Raw genomic sequence first — 17,099 nt, 5'->3', positions numbered from 1 at the left:
TGAGCACTGGTGAATCTCAACAGTCCCAGAAAATATCCTGTATCCAGGTTGGGAAAAAGTATGGATTATAGGCCTCATGTAGTCTCAGGATAACATTTTTGCAGATCACACAGCCCTACCATCAGTCTCCCAATCAGAAAAAGAAATTGGTGTGATTTTCCATCACTTTTTTCACACTCTCACACAGAAAGCCTCAGAAAATGCATGCAAGCCTCCTGTTCATAACTCCCCAAACCTACATAATAATGCTGCTTTCATTAGAGTTCTTCTCAAAACCGTAACTGAAAATGATGCAGTAATGAAAATGAAGGTACTTTGGCATACCATGGGGTGTGCAGCCCACAAAGGTCTTGAGGGACTGTCCCTCTACCCCATGCAGTTGCCTATCCCTGCCCTACATGCATGTGGTATACATTCGTGGAGCACCCTCTACAGCAGGGGTAGGCAACCTTTTTGAGCTGGGGGCCAGGTTGCTGTCCCTCAGACAACTGGGGGGCCGAAGCGGGGGGTGGAGCTTCCACCCTCCAGGGGCGGAGCCACACACAAGGGGCGGAGCTTCCGCCAAAGCCCTGGAGGAGGAGGAGGAGGAGGGGTGTGCTGACTGATATCATCATCATCATCATCACCACTATCATTGTTAAAGCAGACCTTTCAGCAATAAATGCATCGAAAATACACAGAAATGCACTTTGGAAAGTCACACTGTCTCACCTTCAGAAATAATAAAAATACTGAAATAAAATAAAAAAGCAATTATAAAATACTGAAATAAAATAAAAAAGCAATAATAAAATAATGAAATAAAATAATGAAATAAAATAAAAAAGCAATAATAAAATACTGAAATAAAATAAGAAGCAAGAAAATACTGAAATAAAATAAAAAAGCAATAATAAAATACTGAAATAAAAAAACAAAAATAAGTATTGTATATTTTTAAAAATTAATAAAAAAAAACCCAAGGCAGACCTGAAATGACTCACCTTTCCAATTCCTCCTCCTCCTCTTTCTCATCCTCCTCCTCCTCCTCTTTCTCATCCTCCTCCTCTTTCTCATCCTCCTCCTCCTCCTCTTTCTCATCCTCCTCCTCCTCTGCTTTCTCATCCTCCTCCTCTTTCACATCTTCCTCGTCTTTCTCATCCTCCTCCTCCTCCGCTTTCTCATCCTTCTCCTCTTTCTCATCCTCCTCCTCCTCCGCTTTCTCATCCTCCTCCGTTTTCTCATCCTCCTCCGTTTTCTCATCCTCCTCCTCTTGCTCCTTCCCGGCCTGAGCGGAGCCTAGGCCCCAGGCAGGCCGGGGGGAGAAGACAGCGAGGCCGCTGGCTTCTCTCTCGGCCTGAGCGGAGCCTAGGCCCCAGGCAGGCCGGGGGGGGGGGGGGGAAGCCAGCGGCCCCGCTGGCTTCTCACTTGGCCTGAACGGCGCCCGGGCCCCATCCAGGCCGAGAGGGAAGCCAGCAGCGACGCCAGCTTCTCCCTCGGCCTGAGTGGAGCCTAGGCCCCAGGCAGGCCGGGGGGGGGGGAAGCCAGCGGCCCCGCTGGCTTCTCTCTCAGCCTGAGCGGCGCCCGGGCCCCATCCAGGCCGAGGGGGAAGCCAGCGGCGACCCCGGCTTCTCCCTCGGCCTGAGCGGCGCCCGGGCCCCATCCAGGCCGAGGGGGAAGCCAGCGGCGACGCCGGCTTCTCCCTCGGCCTGAAAGGAGCCTAGGCCCCAGGCAGGCCAGGGGGGAAAGCCAGCGGCCCCGCTGGCTTCTCCCTCAGCCTGAGTGGCGCCCGGGCCCCATCCAGGCCGAGGGGGAAGCCAGCAGCCGTGGGGAGGCGGGGAAGGTGGCGCGGCCGCGCGCAGGAAGCACCGCCTCCACCTTCGCCTCCTCCGCCCCAGACCTCGCTGCCCTCTTCTTCCTTCGCCTCCTCCGCACGGCCACGCGTGGTGGAGGAGGAGGATGGCAGCGAGGCGCCCAAGCTGTGGCGGGGCGGCAATCGGCGGCAGGACCAGGCTGGGGCCGGTCCTGCTGCCTTGGCGGGCCGGATGCGGCCTGCGGGCCATAGGTTGCCGATGCCTGCTCTACAGCCTTCTGCACTATCCACACATTCCTTGATAGATGAACCGAGTTAGCTTGGCAGACCAATGGATGGTTTGATTCATCATCATTTTCCTCCATGCTGGGACTGAAGCGTACTACACATGCCTAATCCGGGCCACCAACATGGTCCTGTACCAGGCCGTTGGAAGGAGCAGATTCTATCCGCTTCTTCTTGGGTTGGTTCTTTCCAAATGATACAGTGTTGGTGCAGCTTCTAGCCACATTCAGGCCATCATCTAAACACCATGCCCCAACGTGGCCCAAAGTCAGTGCTTTTGGCCCATCTGCTTCAAGTCATTGTCAGTTTTCTTCTCCTATATGACTTTCAACATATTTGCCCAATGAAGAAGTTTAAACCCATCTAATTATAAATAATAATTATAAGCCGCTCTGATAGCCTTTAGGGCTGAAGGACAGGGTATAAATAAATAAATAAATAAATAAATAAATAAATAGCTTCCATGATGTATTCTGTGCATTTTGGTTGTTCAGTAATAGTACTGCTGTTTTGTGGATTTTGTTGGATTTTCCTACATGGCCAACATCTGCTACATATATTTTCTGGATGTGAGTGAATAAGAATGAGATACAGTCCCACAGCCCCATTACAACTAAGGGGCTAAGTTAGCATAAAGAAAGGAACTGCAAATAGCATATGTGTTGGTACAATCAACTATCAGTTAGACAGTGATTGAATATCTAAGGCCCGATACAGATGGGCCAATGGGGTGCCCTTGTCACGTGCTAGGGGTTAGCCGAGGGTGCTCCGCCCACATGTGCCTCAACCCTAGCACGTGACGAGGGCATCAAAATGGCGGCGCCCTATACAGATAGTCGCCATCATTACGTAAGTGCCGCATGGCGCCCGCACAGCACTGTGCGGGACTTACGTAACGAGTGCACCATTGGTGCACTTGTTACGCTGCTGCCACGGCAGAAAAAGAACCTGCTTTTTGCGGGTTCTTTTTCCACCAGTGGGAAACCGCACGGTTTGTCCGCTGCATTTTCCTCCCGGTGGAAAACTAGGCACCAGCAGACCACCCTTTTGTTAAGGAAAATGCAACATGGGACATACAGTGAAAGAAATAAAACATGTATGTGAAAGTCACAGTGACTAAGCAAAAGCAATTAAGAAGCCACACAGGTGAAAAAGCTAATGTAATTTAGAAGTCCTGAATGTCAAGGACAGAATTATAGAATGTACAATTGGAAACACCTGAGATTCATTAAGTGTACAAGGTGAAATGATGAAATTCTTAAGTATGGGTGGAACTATGTGAACCAATCAAAATGGATGTACACGCCCACTGGGTGGAAACTGGCTAGTGGGTGGTGTTTAACAATGGCTATAATAATTGCTATGTTTGCCAATGTATTGTGTGGGTAGTTTTGAGATATATTGGAGATTGTGATAGCATTTGTATATAGTAGAATAAAGTAGATCTTTTATATAAGACTACTGAGTTGCCTGGTGTCTTGGGTGAAGATACAAGTGTCAGCAGAATCCTGGAGAAGTTTGGAGACATCTGAGGAAGAAGAGTGAGAAGGCTTGGAGAGTTTGTCAGGGTCTTCAGCCTATTCTCTGAAACTCTGCTGCTTGGAAGAAAAGCATTAACTACTGACCAAAGCTGGTCAGCTCTGCTGCATAACAAGGTGGGGAGTTAGAGCCAGAGGTGAAGAGCAACAACTCCCATCATCCCTGACACCTTTTGGGGCGGTCTCTACCGGGCCTAAGACTAGTATTTGATAATCTGCTTTTTTAAAACCAACAGCTATATTTTTATTTTTCACAACCAAATGTAGAGCAGAGAGGATGAGATTTAAATTGGAGGGCTATTGGTGGAACTTTAGTATTATTTTTTTGACTAAACAGTAGGTCACTCATGGAGAAAATCAATCATGCAGTGTTAAATGTAAAGTTGTATCTTTGTTTTGAATGGTGTCTTGACATAACCAACTGAGTAACATTCAGATACAGAAATTCCTGCCAGGACATGACATCAAGAGGATAAATGCCAACATTCCAATTTTTAGATGCTTAAATATCCAAGTCAAAACATAGCTTTTTATTAATGCCTTTGGGGCCTTTACTGATCTTATCCAATTTGTACATGTGTTATGGTTTACATTATTTTAAATTGTATTAGCTGGTTTAAAATTAAGTGTTAAATTGTTTGATATGTTTTTAGTCTTTTAAAACTATCCCTATTGTGTTAAACTGTTCTAAACTGATTCTTGGAGGTGGGACATGATATAACTATTTTAATAATATAAAACAAAATAGTTATTTTCATTTTTCAGAAGTTCTTAGCAGTAATTGGTTTTTCTTCAGTAAGATATTTTATATAAAATTCACAAGTTAACATTTTTAGCAGTAGCCTTCCTCCAAGGAGCTTGTGATAGTCTTCACAACAATGCTGAGTTAAATCAGATGATCAGAGGTCACTTGGTACATTTCACAGTTGTGTGGGGCACTGAATCAGAGCCTCCACAATTTAATCAACATCCCAAGTACTAAACCGCATGGGATTTCAAACTAAACACACCATAAAATAAATAATAAAACTTTATTTATATACCGCCTTTCCTATAGACCAAAGCGGTTTACCATGTTCTCAGAGATCCAGTATAGAATCTGCGGGATACTCTCAGAGAAAGCCAATAAAATGTAACATCTGATTAGTGGCTGTGCTATAGCAACTACATAAATTCCAGTCCCCCAGATGTTTGGACAGTATAACCAAGTTAGTAAAAAAAAAGTCAGGGCTCTCAACACATGAACAATTGTCTTTGACTGAGCAAGGCACACCCATGAAGCAGCTGTTATGTTATTAATGGAGCACAGCACCCACTCGACTAAAACAACAGACCTCTCCATACGCATCTGTCATTCCACTGGCAAGCTTTCCCTTCTGAAATCCTAGCTCAGCAGTGAAAGCCCCAGACTTTTCAAGCCTGGGAACATGTAGCCTCCTGCTCCCATGACAGGTCATTCAAATCAGAAAATACCTAGCCAAAACATCACACACCAGATGATGCTATCTGGTGGCTCTTTTGCTTAAAAAAAAGTAACTAGATTAATGGAGCAAATGTTCAGTTGCTATGTGGACAACCATCAGACCTTCTAAATGCCAAATAATGAGCTTTGTGTTGGGGGGGGGGGGGCTCAACCCTCCTCTGCTTAACATACCAAAAAGGATTCAGAAATAAAGTTTAATATAGCACTGTCCACAAGGTGGCACCAATACTCAAACAGTACACACTTGGATGGCTTTAATACAGATGAAAAATAAATTGTCATTAACCAAGATTATTTTTACAAAGTTTTACAATGGTCTGCTAAGCTATAATCAAAAGCATATGCAAACCTTCCCATCATCAACGGAATCCATATTTTTAGCAGTAGCAGGTTCATTTTTATTTTCCAAATTATATGAAAACAAATACACACAACAAAAAGATATATGTTTGAAAAACACGTATGAACACATTTTAGATAATTTATACCTTTAATAAAATGCATAAATGTCTGTATTCAGCAAAGGGCTGCTGTTAACGTTATTACACAAGGGAGTCAGCAAAGTGACTGACACACATTGGGACCAATGGTCAATGGGACAGCCTTGCCGATGTCCCATCCTTAGTGCTTCTGCTTCGTAGCTATGTATGTATAAAGTTATACAAGGGAGACAACAATAGAGACTTCTGGCCAAGGTTTGCTGTTATAGTTGTTATGTGCAGCTTTGACTTATGGCAACCCTATGGATGAGAGTCCTCTAAGATATGCTGTCATCAACATCTCTGCTCATGTCTTGCAAACTCAGGACATGACATATTTGACTGAATCCATTCATATGAAATGTGGCCTTCCTCTTTTTCTAGTGCCTTCCACTTTACTGAGCATTAATTTCCAATGAGTCATGAATAAGGCTCCACTGTTTATTGTCCATAATCACTAGATATTACCTTCACAATCAGACACAAAATCCCTCTCAAGACCACTGGCTTGGGAACACAAACAGGAGGTTGCTTTCCATCTCATGTTCTGCTTGTGGGTTTCTCAGGAACAAGTGATCTACCTGAGATTTTCATGAACAGAGTGCTGGGCTAGAGAAGGCTTTAGTATAATTCCAGTGTTCTTCATCTTAAATTATCAGAATAGTATTTAAATGGAGATGAATAATTGGCTATTCTCATTCAAATCAGTAAGTAAAATTCAGCACCATCCATCACACTGTCCCCTTGTCCTTCTTGCTATCTCTGGATTACTCGATGATAACTGACACAATGATGGGAGAAATAACAGCTGGCAGAATCCCCCCCCCCTGCAATCCACAAACCATGCATTTCATTATGTGCATTATTGTTTGCAGGCAGGAGTATCAGTGCTTCATTTATTTATTTATTTATTTATTTATTTATTTATTTATTTTAATTTTAACCTCTTCTTTCCCATAATTCCAATCCAAATGTGTGTGGGGGTCATTTATTTTTTAAAAAACCAAAACAATGTAGTATGTAGCACTAAACAGGCACACTTAAAACTGCCTCCTAACTCCTCCGGTACAAAAGAAACTAATTTTATCTACCAAAAAACTGTGTGATGAGAACAACAAAACATTAAGTAGCCAAACTCACCTCTTGAAGCTGAGATTCTTTCTTCTTGGAAGACAGGTTTAAGTGCTTTTCTAACACACCACAATATTTCTCTGTCTCTTTGTCATACCTTTTTTTGGCTTCCTGCCAAAACATGCCACATACAAGATAGTTAAGAACAGTAATTCTTCAAAGATTCCCTCCCACATGGAAAATGTCAAAAAAGGGGCCTGAGCCATTCTGCTATCAGGTCCAAGTCTGGTATCACCACCGACTTGTTAATTACTGTGAAATCAGTTTTGACTGAAAACAATACTATGAGTGAAAGACCTCCAAACAGTCTCCTTCTTTGGAGGTCCTTAAAAAGAGGCTGGATGGCCATCTGTCAGGGATGCTTTGATTGCAAATTCCTGCATGGCAGGGGGTTGGACTGGATGGCCCTTGTGGTTACTTCCGACTCTATGATTCTATGCTGTTATCAACTGCCCTGCTCAGGTCTTGCAAACTCAGGGCTCTGGCTTCCTTAATTAAATCTATCCACCTGTAATGTGGTATTCCTCTTTTTCTACTGCCTTCAACAAAAACAAGCACTATTTTATATGTGTGTGTGTGTGTGTGTAAATAGTCATGTCCAAAGTACACTTGCCTCAGTTTAGTCATTTTAGCTTCTAGGGAATGTTCAAGCTTAATTTGTTTTCATACCAATTCATTTGTGTTTTTGGGGAATCCATATTATCCATAGAGCTCTCCTCTAGTACCACATTTTAAATGACTTGGTTTTCTTCCTGTCAGCTTTCCTCACTATCCAACTTTCATGATGATACATAGAATTTGGAAAAACAATGGCAAAAATGAACCTGATTTTGGCTTTTAATTATATATATTTACACTTGACAATCTTATTTAGTTCCTTCATAGTTGCCCTTCCAAATTCTAGTCTTCTTCTGATTTCTTGACTACAGTCTTCCACTTCGATTTATGACTAGCCAACTATATAAATTTTTGATTATTTCAAAGTCTTTCTCATCCACTTTAAAGTTATTTTCTATTACTGATTTATATCCCAATGAACTGGTAAGAGCTCAAGACCTTCAAATATGGTGACTGATACTCAAAATTCTGAAAAAGATTATACTATATCATTTGAAGATCTTAAGAAATTATGCTGTCAACAGTAACACAGTAATGTAGATGCAGGATTTGCCATCTGTCTAAAAAGAATCTGGAGGAGGCAATGCCTAAAAAGTACCTCTCCACTGTATCTAAGTCGTTCACTGGACGTAGTGAGATTTTCAGTTATTACTTATCTAAACATATAACATAAGATTTAATCAAGCTTAACAAGCCAGATGGATTTTTATTATTTAATTTGTTCTTGTTCTTGTTCTTGTTCTGACTTCTGCTAATCAACTGCTGTGCAAATCTCTCAGGAGTAAAACAGAGTTCTCCTCAATGACAGCCTAGTATCTGATGGCACGTACCACATTATTAAAGTTAGCTTTAGGCTATGTTTTTTGCTGTTAGGAGTAAATTAATTCAACTGCCTTGTAAAATTTCATTCCAGTTTTGGTGTCACTCCTGTATGTTGCTGCTGTAACAAAAGAAGCTCCACAATTAAGATTTTAAGTCTATATATATATAACCCAAAGAAACTGGCAAGAGCTCATATATTTTATCAGCAACAACAGGTTGTTATAGCAACACAGCAGGACAAGACGCAAGGTACAATGCCTTGGAGCAGTTGAATAAAAACTAGAGTTTGTTTAGTTTTCAGTATAAAACAAACCTGAACGAAGAATTTTCAGGTTTCCCTCTGGAAAATCAATGAATTGTTGCAATATTTCCAGTTCTTGTGTGCCTTTTTCTAAAAACAACTATAGGACAGTGTTCTCAAATCGGCAGTCCATAGGTCAGTGCTGGTCCATGAGCCAACAGCTGCCAGCTCCTTCTAGGTTTCCACGAAAGAAAAAACAGTTATAGCCAATGGACACAAATATGTTCCTCGGGCATTATGGGTGTGAGAGAATAACTACCAGTCCCCCACATTCACTCCCCTAGGAGTCTTACAGATAAATGTTGCAAAATAATAAAATTAATATATAATATTGCCTGTAGCCCCTTGCAACTCTGTTGTAGTCCCAGCACCACTGGAGCTGCAAAGTTGTAGTTTTTTTCTTAAGGAAACCCAGGCAATCTAGTATCAAAGAATGTGCGCCATAAAACTGTTAAGAAGCCTGTCAAATTCGGCTGTACAATATCATCACTGAGGGTAAATGAAATCAATACATTGCTCTGAAATTCATTTGGCATGAGGAAGATTGGGAATCTTTCAGATATCAAAGTAGACATACTCGGGGATTCCGTCCTTTTTCTGACAATAGGGGAGAAATCCATCATCTGTGTATAGTTTCATGTCAGAAAACCAAAACATCACGGGGGTGCACTTTTTCAGGGGTAGGAATGAATCCTGCTTTCCTCTGGATGCATTTCTTGTAAAAATAATGGCTTGGCTGCAAGCTCCTGAGGAGGTTGTCATATTTAGCAAAGCATTTCTAAGTTGAACATCATAACTGAGATATGTATTTGTACTGAATTAACAAATGTATTTGATCACAGTTTGGTAGTGAGTATGGAAGCTAGAAACAGCTGTTGAAAGCTAACAAAACATTTGACTGATGTTCCATGCAGAGCTGAAGAGTGAGAATAAGCATTCAATTAATCTGAAAGAAATGAGAAAACTAGGGCTCTTCTACAAAGAACCATCAACACTATCAGCTCCTTCACAGAAAAGCTGAAACTCTATGTTACAGGTGAAACCAGTAGATAGAATCATAGGATCACAGAGCTGGAAGAGACCACAAGGGCCATCCAGTCCAACGCCCTACCATGCGGGAATTCACAATCAGAGCACCCCTAAAAGATGGCCATCCAGCCTCTGTTTAAAGACCTCCAAAGAAGGAGACTCCACCACTCTCCGAGGGAGTGTGTTCCACTGTCAAAACAGGTCTTATTGTCAGGAAATTCCTCCTAATGTTGTGGTGGAATCTCTTTTCCAGTAGCTTGCATCCGCTGTTCTGAGTACTAGTCTCTAGAGCAGCAGAAAACAAGCTTGCTCCATCCTCAATATGACACCCTTTCAAATATTTAAACAGGGCTATCATATCAGCTTCCGGGCCCAGTACAAGGTGTTGGTTATCATCTTTAAAGCCCTAAATGGCTTGGGTCCAAGCTATCTTAGGGACCGCCTCCTCCCGTACAATCCTCCCCGCGCTCTCCAGTCCTCTGGGAGGAACTTACTGCAGCCTCTAAAATCTAGGCTTGCAGCAACCTCCCAGAGGGTGTTCTCTGCTGTCGCCCCCAAACTCTGGAACGACCTGCCAGATGAGATCCGTCAGATAACATCATTAGACAGCTTTAAAAAAGCGGTCAAGACGGATCTCTTCCGGCAGGCCTTTCCAGATTAACCATCCCGGCCCAGGTTCCCAGGTTCCCTGATTCCCTCATTCCTCCCGTGGCCCCATCTTAGTGATGGTTGAGGATCAACCGAGGGATATCAGGGTTTTTAGTTGTAATTGCTGTTTTTATGTTTGATATTGTGTTTTTAATATGTTATACTATTTAATACTGTCTTAAGGGGGGGAGGGATAAAGGGTTTTTAATTCTCATATTTTATATTTTACTGTTGTTAACCGCCCGGATTGACCAAAGGGCGGTATACAAATTATTATTATTATTATTATTATTATTATTATTATTATTATTATTATTATTACCTCTTAACCTTCTCTTCTCCAGGCTAAACATACCCAGCTCCCTAAGTATCTCCTCATAAGGCAAGGTTTCCAGACCCTTCACCATTTTGGGTGCCCTCCTTTGGACACAGTCTAGCTTCACAACATCCTTTTTGAACTGTGGTGCCCAGAACTGGACACAATATTCCAGGTGAGGCCTGACCAAAACAGAACAGAGTGGCACTATTACTTCCATCGATCTAGACACAAACCCCATATGGCTCAGGTCCAGGCTATTTTGCAGACCAGATCTCCCTCTATGAGCTGATCTGGGCTCTGAGTTCCTGTGGAGAGGCCCAAGCATGGTTGGTGTAGACACAAAAGAGGGCCTTTTCTTTGGCTGCCCCTTCCTAGGAACATCAGAACGGTCCCTTCCTTGTTGTCCTTCCACCAGCAGGTTAAAACTTTCTTATGCAGGCAGGCTTTTAAAGCAGGATATTTTTAAAGGACTGGCTTGGAGTATTGTATTGTTTTAAGTGTTCTAAACAATTTTAACTTTTAAACTGTATTTTTATTCTTTTAATAAGCATTCTATTTAATATTGTGACAATTTAATTCTGTTTTAATGTATCACTTTTCTATGTTTTAATTGTATTGTTCTTTTAATGATGTGAGCCACTCTAGGTCCCAGTTCTGGGAACAAGAGCAGAATAACAACAACAACAACAACAACAACAACAACAGACACTATACTTCTAATACTGCAGCCTAGAATCACATTGGCCTTTATGAAGATGTGCTAAACATGTTCTTCAATGTACAAGTTGAGTCTTCCTTAATGAGAATTCCAAAATCTAAAATACTCCAGTATCTAAAATGTCCACAAGGCTGGCTGAGATAATGACACCTTTGTTTTCTGATGGTTCAGTGTACACAGACTTTGTTTCATGCACAAAAATATTAAAAATATTGTATACAAAATTACCTTCAAGTTATGTGTATAAGGTATATACCAAAAAAAATGAATTTCATATTCATAGTTGGTTCCCATCTCTAAGATATCTCATTATGTATATGTAAATATTCCAAAACTGAAAAGAGATCCAAAATTCAAAACAGTTCTGGTTACAAGCATTTTGGATAAGGAATACTCAACCTGCATCATAATCATAACCAGAAGACATGTGATAAGCCCTCAAGACAATTTCTAGCAAGCTAACAACTACAACAACAGCTCCTATTAATGATGTACACATTAAGTCACTCTTATTCAAAATGCTTTAGACAAGATGTGCGTTGGATTTTAGATGTTTTTATTATTCTTTTGGAATACTTGTATTTGCATATACATAGTTAATAAGATGTCTTGGAGATGAGACCTAAGTCTATAAACAAATTCATCATCCGGCCAGGGAGGGAGTGAAAAGGTTGCCCCATCTCCATCAGGACTAGCCTCAAGAAGAAGAGCCCTCCCTCCATGGCAACTGTCATCTTCTGGTCTGGGAGGGAGTGAAAAAGCTGGCCCATCTCCATCAGGGCTAGCCTCAAGAAGAAGAGTGTATTTTTATTTTCATTTTTATGTATTTTATATGTATGTATAACCCACCCGGATTCTTTGTGATTGGGCGGGCTATAAATTATTATTATTATTATTATTATTATTATTATTATTATTATTATTACTTGTGTTTCATATATACCTTATTCACATAGCCTGAACTTAAATTTTATACACTAATGTTTAAATAATTTTGTAGATAAAGCAAAGTTTATGTACTTTGAACCATCAGAAAGCAAAGGTATCACTATCTCAGCCACCCATGAAAAACATTTTGGTTTTTACCATATTTCAAATTCTGGATAATGGAGACTCAATCTATATAAAATGAATGACAGGGAGAGAAAAGGTCTGCTAGTAAAGCTCATGTTGGACATGACAGGAAGTAGTGTGCTTCACTGAATCACATTAATTTTCCAACCTTTCTTGAGTACGACCTTCAAGTTTCCCCTCAGAGAGAAGAGAAAGAATTCTCCATTTTCCCACCTACCTTAGCAGCACCAATTTGTTCTTTGCGAAATTTCTCCAGAGGAGTGATTAGAACTTCACCAGCATTCTCAATCTGACGAAAGTGTAGAAATAAACAAATTCACTTTCTTTCCTTCTGAAACTAGGCTTATTCATTGGGTTACTATAATTCTGTCTGACTATGGCAGATTCTTCCTTCCTAAGAAATTATGTGACTCAGATTTTTTACATATCATATTACTAAGGATGCCTGTATTCAGATATACAAAAATAACTGATGCTGATGTACAAATACTTCAAGTTAAAATAATGCAAAAGTAGTACAATGGAACTTGTAAAACAAGAGAAAGCTACTGTATAGCGCCAAACAGTTTCAGCAAACAGCATGATGCTACCATTCAATACTGTGGTGTCCTGTGAGACAGCCCTTTGCTTCTTTTGAACTTCAGTAAGACAACAGTGACATAGTGAAAGCAGGTAGATGTAAGTTAAAGTAAATCTTTATTCCTGAAGTAATGTATGCATATGTTTTTATATTTCTGAAATGAACTTTCAAGTAATACATCTGTAAACACTGTTGTTGCTTTTCCATCACATTCTCTCATGCTGGTTCTCTTAACCTAAAACATGGGTGGGAAACTGTACAATTTTCCTCCAGCCAGCCACCCACCCCCTACCAGATTGCATCAACATGGAAATAAAGGTACTTAGCTCACTAACGTTTTTGTTTCACTTTTGTTGGTGTTGTTTTTCATTTTGAGAGTTATAGACTTAGGAAGGACAAATAGTCTTGCATTTTGGTGTTGTTATTTCTGTGGTTTTCAGAAGATTTTTCATCTCCCATTATTATTATTATTATTATTATTATTATTATTATTATTGGGGGAGTCAGGGACCATGGGAGTAATTAAGGGTTATAAAAACTTAAAAATGGGATTGGAGAATGCATGTGGCCTGTGTGCAGCACTTTCTCATCTCTGTCCTAGAATAAGTGTGGAAAACCTTCAGTCTGGCACTCTACTTCAGTTTTGTCAAAGTTGTCAGGGTGGACAATATTTTAACTAAAAATTCTTATACTTCTGTGATTAAGATTTAGGAGAGGCATTTCAGCCTTTTACAATGTTAAACCACTCTGTACAAAAAGAGCCTTGCTACATTGGGCAAGGGAATATGACATTATGTGTACCCCTGAAAGCCAGATTTGGAATTTAGGAGGGCTGGCTTCAGCCTCAAGACTGTCCTAGGCTGTAGTCAGCCCAGATGAGAAGTCTGGGATCACAAACAGGCAAGGAGTGGTCATCTGGCAGATTTTGTAATGGTGCTTTAAGTATTAAACAAGGAAATCGGAAAGACTATTTCATTCATAATAGAAGGAAATTTTGCTTTAATTATACTGGGTTTCTATTTCATAGCTATGAGCATGCACAAACAGGTGCTTCTGCTACATTCAAAGATGTTTGGAAACAGCAACAAGAAGAGATGGGTACAAACTCCAGAAGCATGCTTGTGTGTGTTTATATATGTGTGGGTGGCACTGGCATCTGTCTGTTGCTGTATTATTGGAACTATATCCATGAAGGTGGAAAATGTAGACACAATCAGCACATTTCACCCAACTCTGCAACAACATCTGTATTTCATGCTATCGGGGAAATTTTACTCCAACAGAGCGAAAATGTATAAATATGTTTGTTTACACAATAGAATCTTTGTTGTCTTGAGTATGAGACCAATTGGATTCAGCAGCAGGCAGTTCATCACGGTTTGCTATCCCTGTTATGCTGCCAAGACTTACTCCCTAAGAATGAATATTGCCATTCTTTTAGGGGCACAAAAGCTGACAATTCCAACTGTTGAGCTATACCACAGCCATTGTTCAAAGCAGGCAAGACAGCAGAGAAATTACCCACAGTCTTCTTCCCATGACCAGGATATATCTATCCCACATCATATATAATCAGCAAAAGGCAACCTCCCACCTTCCAACATGGTATACTTACAGATCCTAAATAAATTTATGCAAAAATAAAAATGTGCATCCTGTTATTTTAATCTAAGACAAGATCTCTTTTTTTCCTGGAGATTATCCATCTCCCCTCCTCTCTCCTCCAGCTCATCATTCTTTTCACTCTTCCCCAGAATGCCATATATAAAAAGACTTGAACTTTGAATTTCTTACCATGCGCATGCGCTCATCTTCTAGATTTCTAAGAACAGCAGCAAACTCTTGCAGGGATTTTGCTGGAGGGAAAAAAAAGAAAGAATTACCAAACTGGCTACACTGAGTGCTTTATGCTTCCTAACAGCAGGATCACCTTCTCCATGCACCTACCCACCAAAGAAGAGCAACAAATTAGTTGGGAAACCCTCAGGAGAAGATTTGGGCAAACATAGGAATGCAGTTGTGCTGCTTTGAATTACAAGGGGAATAGCAACTGACTTTCTGTATTATTTTGTGCAAATATCCCACTATATTCAGTCCATACCAGTGCCCTTATTACTACTTTTCCATGTTTCGCGGGATCGATTTTTTTAATGATTAATTGGGCATCTGAAGATTGCTCTTCTTATATACCGAATATAACGGTCTATAAGTCTAAAAATTTATGTCCACAAATTGATCCCAAAATCCTACGTTGACTTATTTACAGGTCAGTATGGTAATGTGATAGCAGTTCTTTCAGATTTCCCCATGCAGTTTCTTTCTGTCCTAAGCTAAGCAGATAGAGTCCTTAGTGATTGCTTGATTGATTGATTGATTGATTGATTGATTGACTGGTTGATTTGATTGCTTTTTGTTTATCAGTCCCTCTCCAAGCTTGCATACATACACTGAAAGAGCCTCCAGATATCCACAGGTCATGTCAAAATCCATAATTTTGGCCCCAAAACGTGCCCTCAACTTATACATGAGGTTGACTTATAGTCAAGTATGTACAGTACTTATTCAACTTCTCAGACTTCTTGTGGTTGTAAAAAAAGGGCAAAGGCAGAAAAGAGAAGGATCATAAATGAATAAGAGCATCATGTAGACCCTCTCATAAAATGTGAACACATTATCCGTACTGATTTTATGGTGAGCCATGTTTCCACAATATAATCCCATGCCTTCCTGTCTAGAATCATCTAGAATAGTTCTGCAACACGGTGCTTTCTGGTATTAGAAAGAGCTAGTGATTGGCAGCTAATTCTGGATGAGATAAAAGTGTATACGTATTACTCTATTCTTAATTTCCATTTGCCTTATTTTCTTATATGGTGATGCAACTGCTAACACAAAAGACTGGACATTACATCCTGATCTTTCAAATGTGAACCTTATCTTCAAGATCAATTCACTCACAGGTCTAAAAAAATGATCTAAGAAGATGACATAAAAATGCATCTGGTTCTAAATCATCTCTGAGGGAAAACTAAGCCTTTCCATTAAGCTTCAACAAAATCTGACCAATAATTTACAGTCATATTTGCTGAATCACTGTAGACGACAGTTCACATACTGTACTAATGTGAGCTCCTCCTACATAAACAAGTGAGATAGCTAATCTGAATCAACTGCCACAGACATTATTGAAGCCTATAGAGTTAGAATCATAGAGTTGAAAGAGATCACACATGAATATAGAATCAAAGCACTCCTGACAGATGTCCATCCAGCCTCTCTTTAAAATCCTCCAAACAAGAAGACTCCATCACTCTCCAAAGCTGCATTATTACACTGTTGAACAGTTCTTATTCTCAGAATGTTCTTAATGTTTAGGTGGAATCTCTTTTCTTATAGTTTGAATCCATTGCACTGTGTCCTATTCTCAGGAACAGTAGAAAGCAAGCTTGCTCCATCTTCAATATGAAATCCCTTCAAATATTTAAAAAGGGCTATTAAGGTGAAGTCGAAGGCTTTCATGGCCGGCATCCATAGTTTTTTGTGTGATTTTCAGGCTATGTGGCCATGTTCTAGAAGAGTTTCTTCCTGACGTTTCACCAGCATCCGAAGATGCCAGCCACAGATGCTGGCAAAACGTCAGGAAGAAACTCTTCTAGAACATGGCCACATAGCCCGAAAAACCCACAAAAAACTAGGGCTACTAACCTCTTCTCCAGGCTAAACATACCCACCTCCCAAAGCTGCTCTTCATAGGGCATGGTTTCCAGACCTTTCACTATTTTGGCTATGTTCCAGCTTGTTCACATACTTTTTGAACTGTGGTGCCCAAAACTGGACACAATATTCCAGGCAACATTTGATCAAAGTAGAATAGAGTGTCAACAGTATTTCCCTAAATCTAGACACGACACTCCTATTGCTACATCCTAGAATTACATTGGTTTTCTTAGCTGCAACATCACATTGCTGACTCATGTTCAGCCTGTAGTCCACTAAGACTCCTAGATCCCCTTCAGGTGTACTGCCATCAAGCCAAGTGTCACCCATCCTATATCTATGCCAGGGGTAGGCAACCTGCGGCCCGCGGGCCGGATGCGGCCCGGCGAGGCCTTGGGACCGGCCCCAGCCCGGTCCTGCCACCGATTGCCACTGGGTCCTTTGGCCTCTCATGCGCAGGGGCAAGGGGGGCAATTGTCTATAGATGCCTCAGAAACATGCATTTATATTAACATTTTTTAAAAAATCAGCAATTTTTTTTGCGTGTCCTCCACTTTTTTAAAAA

The 17,099-nt window shown here is 40.7% G+C and overlaps 1 protein-coding gene across 7 annotated transcripts in view; it reads right to left on the bottom strand.

Annotated features, from left to right (window-relative positions):
• Positions 1-17,099, bottom strand: part of ARHGAP26 (Rho GTPase activating protein 26) — a 345,307-nt gene that overhangs the window by 232,062 nt on the left and 96,146 nt on the right. For all 7 annotated transcript variants that reach the window (XM_089531147.1, XM_089531141.1, XM_089531150.1 and 4 more), the window contains exons 3-5: positions 14,612-14,673; positions 12,455-12,526; positions 6,718-6,819 (exon numbers count right to left, since the gene is read on the bottom strand). In XM_089531147.1, coding sequence (XP_089387273.1) covers positions 6,718-6,819; positions 12,455-12,526; positions 14,612-14,673 — 236 coding nt within the window. The remainder of the gene's footprint in view (positions 1-6,717; positions 6,820-12,454; positions 12,527-14,611; positions 14,674-17,099) is intronic.

The sequence above is a fragment of the Sceloporus occidentalis genome, unplaced genomic scaffold (assembly GCF_023333645.1).
Source record: "Sceloporus occidentalis isolate IW3139 unplaced genomic scaffold, rSceOcc1.0.p SCAF_1, whole genome shotgun sequence".
Taxonomy (NCBI): Eukaryota; Metazoa; Chordata; class Lepidosauria; order Squamata; family Phrynosomatidae; genus Sceloporus; species Sceloporus occidentalis.
The sequence above is the reverse complement of the archived record's forward strand: the minus strand, read 5'-3'. Positions and strand labels throughout refer to the sequence as shown.